This window comes from Lactuca serriola, chromosome 4 (genome assembly GCF_051521515.1).
Source record: "Lactuca serriola cultivar US96UC23 chromosome 4, Lser_US96UC23_V15, whole genome shotgun sequence".
Lineage (NCBI taxonomy): Eukaryota > Viridiplantae > Streptophyta > Magnoliopsida > Asterales > Asteraceae > Lactuca > Lactuca serriola.
In genome coordinates, this window is record NC_136411.1 from 182,444,950 (window position 1) to 182,456,201 (window position 11,252).

Here is an 11,252-nt window from a genome sequence, read left to right on the forward strand (position 1 = left end):
CGAGTGCACTATGGCGACTCGGCGAGTCTATACGTGTTCACTGACTCTCTGGGATCCCCTCCTGACACGTCGAGTACACCCCCAACTCGACGAGTCCCACCTGGCATGAATCGCGGGGCCACCACGACTCAACTCGCCGAGTCTCAAGAACAACTCGGTGAGTTCCAGCTCGACTCAGTCCACCTGTCAACCCTCTCCAACTCTCCCTGACTCACTGAGTCAACCCTTAACTCGGCAAGACCACTCAGTGAGTGGTTAAGGACAATCTTCATGCTACTCGCCGAGTCTGTTCTTCGGACTCGGCGAGTCCATGCCATGCATCAACTCAATCTCGCTTCTGAGGTCAGATCCGCTCCATCAACTCATAGATCTGGCCCTCCTAAGCTCATTCATCACGTAAAGTCATAGTCTTGGCTACCATGCAACACCTACAAGGCTCTTTTTGGAGAAATGACCTCTAAGATGGCAACCCTAGCCTCCAAACCCAAAAGGAGGACATAAAGCATGGCATTTGGGACTCTCTGGACCTGCTAAGGTCCATATCTAGGTACCATATCCCCATGAGACCTCTCACACTCCAAATACAAGGCAAACAAGGCATGAAGAAACCCTAGATTTGACCATATCAACAAAAATACGAGAATAAGCTATGAATGATACCTCAATAAGCTTCCTCTGACGAAATGGAAGTAGATCCAAGCTCCCCAACTCTCCTAGCTTGATTTCCCCCTTCTTTTCTTGCAAATACACACAATATTGGTGAATAATGGCCTCTTATCTCACTCACAAGAACTCACAGCTGATTAGGTGCTCTCAAGGACAAGGTAGCCGCAATGAAGGGGCATAAGGTCCTTTAAATAGGGCTTAGGACCGGGAAATTAGGGTTTCATTAAACAGCGCGGACTCGTCGAGTCCATTCCTTGGACTCGCCGAGTCCAGGCGCGAACCCGCGTCGAGAACCGTGATCCTACTCGGCGAGTCTGAGCTCCAGCTCGCCGAGTCTCCTCACAAAATACCAAAAATATATGAATAAAAGATACCTGGAAATCCGGGCTGTTACATACGTGCCGCGTACATGGTCGATGTGCTTGACCGGGTGTGGTGTCTAGTGTCGAAATCTGACTGGTGCTACACAATGGCTTCTAGAAGGTAGACGCGTGCAACGAAATTCAAACTTCAAAATTGCATAACATCTTCATACGAACTCCTTTTTCAACATTCTTTATATCCACGCGTAGGTATCGACGGGATCTACAACTTTCATTTAGACTTCGTTGACTAATTTTGACTTTTTTATTTCACATAGGCTTTAATTGTTAAAGCTCGTATAAAATGCGTAACTTTTTCATCCGACGTCCATTTTCGACTGTCTTTGTATCGTTGGGTTCTTATTAACGAGATCTTTAACTCTTGTTTAGATTGTTTAGGCTAACAATCGACCGATCTAAAATTCGATATTTGAGTTGTCTATTGTTACGTTGAATCTTAGAAGAATCATAACTTCCTCGATTGAACTCAAATTTGGAAGTTCTCTATATGTGCGCTCTTGGTTTAACAACTACTATGAATTTTGGTTAGGTCACTAAGGCTAAAAAGTAACCTAACATAAATTTACTTTTTACGATGCGCGTTGCCGAATCGGGTCGAATTGCAAAACTTTGACAGACCATAACTTCTTCGTTATAAGTCTGATTTGAGTGTTCCTTATATCTCCGAAATACTTATCACGACTATTTCAACTTTCCTCAAGGTATTTTGCCTAATTATTATTCTATTTTAGACGCGTATTTTGTTCTTATTTTATTGAATTATCGTAAGCACGTATACTACAAATAATCACATACTACTCAAATAATTTGCCTTTATTATATCAAATAAGTTACAATTGTTAACCCTAACTATTACATCATCTTATTAATTCCAAGCGAGAAACGCGGACGTTACAGTTTCTCCCTAGAAACCATCACTCAAACAACATAGAGTTCACCATTTCCTTTAGAAATATAGTTTTCCTTTCAGAAATCTCATTTAGTTGAGGAGTATATGGAGCAGTTATTTCAGGTATAATTTCAACAGATTGGAAATAACTAGGATCATAATACTCTCCACCTCGATTTGTGTGAAATCTTTTGATTAAATCATTTTGTTGCAATTCAACTTCATTTTTAAAAAATTTGGAATTCATCAAGAGCTTTGTCCTTGGAATGTAAACAATATACATAGAAAAAATGAGAATAATAATCTGTAAAAGTAACTATATATTTCTTATTTCCTAAGGATGGAGTTGAATGCAAATCACATAGATCACTATGAATTAATTCAAGCATAACAAAATCCCTTTTAACATTAGGAAAAGGTTGTCTAGTTATCTTAGTTAAGATATAAGTTTTACATTTTTCTATGTTAACATCAAAAGATGGTATTAATCCAATTTTAGACATTTTAAACATTCTTTTATAATATACATGTCCTAAACAAGCATGCCATAAAGAAGAAGAATCAATACTAGAACAAGCCATGTATATAAAATCTGCAACTTTATTATTTACATTCAACCTAAACATTCCATTACAATAATAACCAAACCCAACAACTGTACCACATTTAGCTAATACAAACGTATCAGATTCATAGACTTGTTTATATCCACATCTATTAATTACACCACCAGAAACCAAGTTCTTTCTAATCTTAGGAACATGAATAACATTCTTAAGAAGAAGACTTTTTTTAGAACTAAAACATAAAGACACACAAGAGGTGCTTTATTATGGTCCCCTATGTACATCACCAATCCATCATTAATTACTTCATAATCCTTGAACCAAGAGCGATCTTTACACACATGACTCGTCGCCCCCGAGTCTATCCACCATGCATGATCATCATCCTGAACATAGAATGATTCAAAAATAAGTGTTACATGATAGATAACAACAATAGTAGTAATTTCAGAAATAAAATTTTAACCTTGTGGTTTAGGACCTTGATCATTAGATCCTTATCTAGAAGTGCTTGCACCATTTTTGTTCTTCTTCAAATGAAAATCTCGTTTCATTTGACCAGGTTTGTTGCAATTCCAACACACAAGTTTTTCTTTCTTATTTGAACCTTTGTGATGGTCATCTTTCTTCTTCCTTTTTCCTTTGTTATTTTTCTAATGTTTGTCATTTTCTACCATGTTCACTGAACATCCAGGAACTTCCTTTTCTTTTCCCTTTTCACTTTCTTGAGCTTGAATACCCTCTTCAATTCTTAAGTGACTACCAAGTTGTACCAGAGACAACTCTTCCTTTTGGTGTTTCAAAGTGTGCTTAAAGTCTTTCCATGATGGGGGCAATTTGTTAATGACACTTGAAACGGAAATGCATTCATCCATTTGCATCTTATGTTGTTCAAATTGTCCCGGAATCCTTATGAGTTAATTGTATTGTTCCATGACAGGCCATGAATCCACCAATTTGTAATTATTGAAATTACTAACAAGAAACTTCTTACTTGAAGCATCCTTAACCATGTATTTGGATTCAAGTGCATCCCATATATTCGTTGCAGATTCATGATTTTGATAGATGTCAAAGAGAGAGTCAGACATACCATTCAGAATGTGCCCACAATAGATGTAATCATCATTTTCCCATTTGCAATGTTTTCTGGTGTGTTCTAGCGTTTCATTCTCTTGGGCTTCTGGTGCAAGAGTACTCAAAACATGTACAACCTTCAAAGTGGTAAGGGGAAAGTGCATCTTTTTCTGCCAACGATGAAATTCGTTTCATTCAAACTTATCAAGTTTTCCAAACTTAGAACTCATGTTCCTGACAGATTCTGCCATTGTTATCCCTTTACAGAAATTACAGATTTCAAATGTTATATTTTAAGGAATCAGAAATAACAATAAATACAAACTTTGATAGATTCAAGGATCGTGTTTTCAAACACTTTCTGAGATATATAATTCATCCTTTTTACCTGGGTACACAAATTCAGAAGTGAGATAATCCAAGAATGAACCAATCCAAATTACAGGCCTAACTTAGATTGGTAAAGATATAGTACATTGCTTGATGTGTTCTTGAGAGAGAGAGAAAATATTAATGAACATATTTCAAGTATATGTTTGTAACCCTTTTTCTGGAACAAAAAACATGTTCTTATACAAGAGGGAAATATAGTTATTGATGATTGCATGCAAATTTGGCGCCAAAATAGGTAGGTATCAGACATAACCAACACATACATCATCATGGTGTCATCAAGTGAGTTTTGACGGGAATATGCATGGCTGCAGTCATACCCGATATAAAATTTTGTTTATGTTTTGGGGTGTTGCCCCAAGCCAGAGGCTCTGCCCATTGGACCTCCCTAGAGGCGTTGCCCATAGACCCCGCCAAGGGGCTCTGACCTCGGACCCCAATATCTCAAGCTCATATGAATCGCTCTTAGTGTGCATCCCTCACCTCCAACATCAGTGAGTGAAATAGAATTCAGTCTATTAATATTAATAACTACACTAAAACATGTTAGATAACATTTAAATCACCAACATCACACACTCCAAATTAATTCACAATTAATTTAATAAAATGGTAATTTAGTAAATGCACTATTCAAAAAATAAAAGTCGGAGTTTTTCATAAATTATGACATATAAATATAACTATTCTAACAATAACAAATCCACTTGTAGGGGATAGGGGCAAGAAGTTGGGGATTGTAAGTCATATTGCTATCTCTAGTCATCTCAACACAGTTGATTCATATAAGAAAAAAAAAACCTAAGAAAACTCTTTTGGAGTGCTTTATCCATGTCAATTATCGCCAATACGTCACCAACGAAATATATTCAAATCAAGACTTTGAACAATCAACCAAAATGCAGTCCAACATTAAATGGCTTGAGTCAATCATACCATGAGGCCTACACCAAAAGGTCCATAAACAATGCAACCACACAAAACACTCAATAATCTCTACCGAATTTATCCTCAAAAGTTCTCTACAAGAATACAACCTCATTTTCATAAACCAAAATACTAATGCCATTTCCAATATAAAAACCACATTACTCCTAGAAGACTTGTTACAACTAGCAATAAAGTAATATTCTACCACGAACAAAATCACCAAATTTGCAAGCAACAACATAAGACTAGAAACATTACATTGCATATTTTGCATATGGTGAAACTGGTTTATTGTTCTTCAGCAGCGAGTGTCTTCTTCAATTCCTTTTTGTTCACCTAAAAGAATACACACAATGATTGATTAAGTTTTATGTTTTAAGTTTTAAATCCTTATAAATGCAAGCAAATATGGCAAAAAATATGGTCTTAGGATTTTACCTTCCCCATGGCATTACGAGGCAGTGATTCCCATAAGAATAATCGGGTTGGTAGCTGAAGATAATAAATGGGAAAACAACATCAGTAAACAGTAATTTTTTATAGTTGGGTTAGTAATTTATAACTGCAATGAAGTTACATTTTTTTTAACCAATTTAAGCAATCAGGTTTTGCATTTTTTAGCAAGGGTTAAATGAGAGAAATAACAACGTACTTCATTGATTTGTCTATTACAAAAATAATAATTTAAAAACTCTACCAAATTATAGAAATGTCATTAAAATGCATAACAATTTTCACTACTATAACTTGGTAGCTTTTTCAAAGTGTAATTTCCTACTAGGAAAAGAAATAGAAAGTGTACAGTGTTACGAACAAGAAAACATGGATTAATTACATAAAAGACCCTGTATATTGGGTTTTTTAAGGATTAAACATCAAATAAATGAAAGTACAAATTTCTTAGCAATGATTATGGAGGGAATAAGGATACCTTGTATGGAGCAAGCTTCTGTTTAGCCCATGAAGAGAGTTCATCCAAAGATATTGCAGGCTTCAAGTCTTTTTCACGGGCTTTCTTTATCTCCATATCTGGCACAATTATTGCAGTCACTGCTTCTCCATAAGTATTATCCGGTAACCCCAACACACAACATTCTGAAATAGCTGGATGCTGTACAATCAAGTCATATTAAATGAGGGCAAATTCGTAAATTTCCTTGATTTTCTGTATTAAGTTGTTTTTTTCTACGCTAAGTCAAAAGAAAACATCCATATATAGCTTGCTAGAAAACAATACATTGTTGTTTCTTCTTATAGCTTAATCTGAACTGAATGGGTTAATGGGTTGAGCTAAAAAAGCCTAGCTTAATGTATTAAGACAATAACTCTTTACCCATTTTCCCTTCTTTTTTATTCTCACCTCCTCTCAAGTTAAGATGATGAATATTAAGAAACTAGATATTAATCTGTAAGCTTTCTATTAGGCAGGGACCATTTTTGTAATTTTTTGAACACATGGACTGTTTCTGTTAAAAAAAACTGCATGGGGACCTTTTCTGTAAAATACATGGACATTTTTTGTAATTTATTTTCTACATAGGGACCAAACCTGGCAACATACAAAATTCTATGGCCAAAGTCTCGAACCCAAAGAGTATACTGTAATTTTTTTGAACACATGGACCATTTCTGTAAAAAAAAAACTGCACATGGACTTTTTCTGTAAATTATATTGATAGTTTTTTTAATTTATTTTCTACACAAGGACCAAAACTGCCGACATAGGAAAGTCTTTACACACATGGACCATTTCTGTTAAAAGAAACTGCACATGGACCTTTTCTGTAAATTACAGGGACAGTTTTTGTAATTTATTTTCCACACAGGGACCAAACCTACCAACATAGGAAAGTCTTGTGTCCAAAGTCTGAAACCCAAAGACTATAATATTCCTAAGGTCAATTGCCTCTAATATATATAAAATAATTTGTTTTTTTTTTCAAATATAAGGGTAAAATGGTCATTTAGTCTCATTTAGAAGGTTTATTAGTCCTTTAAGTAAAAAAAAAAAAACAGCACTTTGAGAAAACTTACTTCTAAAAGAATTGCTTCAATTTCTAATGCTGACAACTTGTATCCACCAACCTTCATTATATCAGCATTAGTACCTAATTTGAGGATATAAAACGTGTCAAAAACTCAAAATACACGCTGATAAAAAACCAAAAATACAATGGAAATGAAAATGGAAAACATTTTAAAAAAAAAAAAAAAAAACTTACGTCCTAAAATGACATAATATCCATCTTCATCAACTCTAACAGCATCACCAGTTTTAAAAAAGCCACCTTCTATAAATGATTCCTTTGTTACTTCTGGACGTTTCCAGTATTCCTTAAACAACGAAGGGCTTTTCACACAAAGCTCACCAACCCCATCATTAACATTATCTTCTGTAAGAATCTTGACCTATTTATTACAACAATTATAATCCCGTATTATGAATTTGTATTTTTTTTTTTAATTTGTATAACGAATAACATATAGTTCTAGATTTTTGTTAATTTTGCTAACCTCGACTCCTGGAAAGGGTTTGCCTACAGTGCCTCCTTTTCGCATTCCTTTTAACGGATTTGAAATTGCCATCACAAACTAAAAGGGCAACAACGAAGGGATAATTACAGAAATTACCCTTAACAAATTTACTACCGATAAAATAAAATTGCGAAACTGTTCATATTTTGCAATTCGTCTAACAATTTTGCAATTGGAGTTACTTTTTACAGACAAAAGGAGCAAAAAGATGTAAAAAGGGTTATAAAAGCTTTTATTTTGTGAAATTCCGAAATATTGTGAAATTGGTGGGACCATTTTATAAAGCAATATCTCAATTTGTAGCATCACTTTTGCTATTCGTAATACAAAGTGGTCAATTGGTTAAATGCCACATCATACGATGGCTATTTTTGTAATTATCAAAAAACAGAATCTATTTTGAGGTGACTTATAATAAATAAATAAATAAATAAATAAATAAATAAATAAATAATAATAATAATAATACCTCTGTCATGCCATATCTTTCTAATAATCGATGTCCTGTGATGGTCTCCCACCTTTGCATTACGGGTAGGGGTAGAGCTGAGGAGCCACACATCTGGAAATTAAAAATGTTAATTAATTTATAGTTTTTAATATCAAAATCCAATTAGTTAAAAGAAAAAAAAGGGTTATATTATTATATCTTTATGTTTTTGAAAAAATATAATCACCATTAGACGCAGTTGGCTTCCAGCTGTTGCAGAAGCAGCTTGTAAGTCTGGATCCATTGCATCATAGCCTTGTATCAGCCTTGTGTACATGGTTGGAACCTAAAATAAAAATATAAAAAAAATAAAAATAAAAAATCAGATATTATAAGGACAAGGACAAAATTGGTAAATAATTTTAGCCATTATATGATACGAAAGTTAAAAAACATATTTTTGTTTGGTTTTCTTAATTATAACTTGCATACGCAAAATATATTTTGTATATGCAACATAAATGAGAAAGATAAAAGTGGAAGAAAAAAAAACATCTTTTTCCACATTGTTTTAAATATTAAAAAAGAAATGGCATACCCCTGTAAATACAGTAATTGCATCATCAAGCTTAGCTCCATCTTTTGGATAAGATTCACGCCATCTTTTCCAAATACCACTCACACTAAACTTTGGCATAAATTCAACCTAAAAAAAACATAAATATATATATATATATATATATATATATATATATATATATATATATATAATTGGTGATGATAAATAATTTATTTTACTTAATTGCAAATTTCATAAAAGTGTTTGATTACCATGGACCCCGCATAAAGAGGAGCAAATAGTGCATTGAAGAGCCCATGAACGTGTACAGATTTGAATTAAGAATCAACAAGAAACGTGAAACATTTTTGGAAGAAATAAGGAATTGAAAGTAATATTTTAATGTTTATTTAAGGATATGGTGTAATGGAAGACAATGTAGAAAACGATCACTTGATGTGTATTCCCAAGCTGTTGATAATGTTTTCACCTGAAATTATGCAGCAATTAGAAGATCATAAACATGTTTTTTTTTCCAAAATATATGAATCTTTCACAAGTTTGGTTTTTAAAGTATTTTCTTTCAAAACATTAAATTACCTGTGCTAAAATGCTACTGTGTGTATGAACAACTCCTTTAGGTTTCCCAGTTGTTCCACTAGTATACAAAATCAATGCTGGATCATCATCTGTATGAATAAGACAATTTTATATTATTATTGTATATGAAATTATATATATATATATATATATATATATATATATATATATTAAAGAAGATGGATAAATACCTTTTATGTTATTTGCAAATACAATCTCTTTTTGATTATCTACTGTTTGTGAAGTCATGGTAGGAACATTTGGTATTAGAGAAAATTGAGCAGCAGTTTTAGCTGCAACTTTTTGCATAAGCTCACTGTGATCTTCAGTACTCAAAATCATGGACACATCCTTCAAAACTCAAATAAACAATGTTGTATTATTAGGAGAATAAAATTGTATCTTACAAAAGCCACAGAAACCACATTAAAGAAAAGGGTATGTTAATTGAATAAGGAGAAAAGAGTCATTTTATTGAATTTCATTTCTTCCTATTAAAGCAATTTTAGCAATATCATCCAAATACAAAGCAGTTTCTTCCAAATAAAAAACATAGGAAAGTAGAAAAGTTTAAGGTTGTTTTGAGAGCAAACCGAGTCAGTCATGACATGTAACAACTCAGCTTCAGGGTAGCTGAGTGCAAGTGGAACAGCTACACCTCCATTTAACCATATTGCAAGTACTCCAGCAACAAACTCAGCACAAGGTTTAGCCACAACACCTATTCTAGCACCATTTAGACTCTTATTTTTATCCTGCAAAAGTGATTTCAAGATAAAAGATTTTGGTCATTTTCATGTCTCATGAGAAATTATATACTGCAAATTGCAATACTATTTTAGTATTTTGTACTCACGAGTTTTTGGTCATGATTGGATAACAAAAGGGATATTTTTGAAGCAGAAGAAACTAAATGGTTGTAGGCATAACTCTTGTCATCGGCTTTCAGAGCAATACTTCCATGATTAGCAATCTCTTTCACAACCTCCATGGATGTTCTACAACCCGAAGCTATATGTAATTGCACCAAGATTAACTAAAAATGTTATCATGATGATGATTTTACATTATACTCAAAGAGGGGATGATTATAAGTTCGAATTGTATCTATAAGACTCCATTAATGCGATCATTCAAACAAGTACGGCAAAAACGATCATTCATATATCTATCAGTTGTTAAAAATTAAACAATTAGGATGATCCCTAATGACATTCAATTCAGTAGTCGTAACTATCGGAATTCATGTACAATTTCGAAAGACGCATAATTGAATTCCATAGAACCAAGCATTTTGACGAACAGTTGGAGTACAATTACAAACGTAACATTTACGGATTCCAAAAAAACCTAAAACTTGAAGTGATTACACGTACAAGAACCACAGAATCATATAAGAAACGGGAAGGGGAAAAAGGGAAAGACAGTACAAGCGATTATTGAAAATCAAGTTGGAAAAGCATCGATCAACTTACCAGAAAATCGACGAGACTGATGGAAGCTAGAAATGAAAGGAGGATTGTAGTGGGTAAGGAAGTAGTTGAAGAAGAAGACTTTCTTGTTGAAGTTATTATGAAGAATGGTAATAAATGGAGAGCATCTGTTCATCGCTATTTTCGGTGAAGGGCACTATATATATTTATGGCGTACACCAACTGGCAAAAGTCGTGAAAATCAATAAATTATTGAATTACCAAAGATGTTTGTCCACGTTTCTTTCATCCATCGACATCACAGGGAAGAGACAAATGTTTCGTGTTGAAGGGAAGATTAGATAAAATAGATTACGTAGGAGCATACGCTAATTTCGAGCGCGAAGGGCATCTGATCACTGATCTTAGCCTTTTGCCTCGCCCTTCACTTTAATTTGGTGAACACATCTGTATGGATTTTGAACTTCAAACATCATAGGGTTTTAGCAGGATTAGCAAAGATGGAGGGAATTAGTTCTAGGTAGGGTCAAATGAAGGAGCGTTACGCAATGAAAATTGAAAACCTAAACTAACCTTTTTTTTTTTTTAAGGTTTTGAATAGAAACTAGTAAGTAGCTAGAAGTAAAAGTCAAATTTATGTTTGCAGAAAATTTTTTAATGTTACACCTATTAGAAATTCAAAAACACCTAAAAATATTTTTTCGTATGAGTAGCCTCAAGTCATTACTTCAAGTTGGATTTTGAAGGTAACTAATTAAATTCATCTTTGCTTTTTTATATACTAGTTGTTA

The 11,252-nt window shown here is 33.7% G+C and overlaps 1 protein-coding gene across 1 annotated transcript; it reads right to left on the reverse strand.

Annotated features, from left to right (window-relative positions):
* Window positions 1-4,954: 4,954 nt before the first annotated feature.
* Window positions 4,955-10,759, reverse strand: AAE13 (AMP-dependent synthetase and ligase family protein). The gene is made up of 16 exons (XM_079040530.1): window positions 10,504-10,759; window positions 9,885-10,039; window positions 9,622-9,783; window positions 9,220-9,379; window positions 9,029-9,117; window positions 8,848-8,918; window positions 8,701-8,752; window positions 8,468-8,575; window positions 8,117-8,215; window positions 7,909-8,001; window positions 7,419-7,496; window positions 7,127-7,313; window positions 6,939-7,012; window positions 5,836-6,015; window positions 5,343-5,396; window positions 4,955-5,240 (listed from the first exon to the last, which is right to left on the reverse strand). The coding sequence occupies exons 1-16, from the start codon at window positions 10,634-10,636 to the stop codon at window positions 5,193-5,195; spliced, it is 1,743 nt and encodes a 580-aa protein (XP_078896656.1). The 5' UTR covers window positions 10,637-10,759; the 3' UTR covers window positions 4,955-5,192.
* Window positions 10,760-11,252: the final 493 nt, after the last annotated feature.

Bases quoted from the DNA above. Each gene is read 5' to 3' on its own strand.
- AAE13 (XM_079040530.1), bottom strand. From the start codon at position 10,636: ATGAACAGATGCTCTCCATTTATTACCATTCTTCATAATAACTTCAAC. The intron at 7,013-7,126 runs GTAAGTTTTTTT...TCCTCAAATTAG, and splicing joins ATATTATGTCATTTTAGGAC to GTACTAATGCTGATATAATG. The intron at 5,241-5,342 runs GTAAAATCCTAA...GTATTCTTTTAG, and splicing joins CTCGTAATGCCATGGGGAAG to GTGAACAAAAAGGAATTGAA.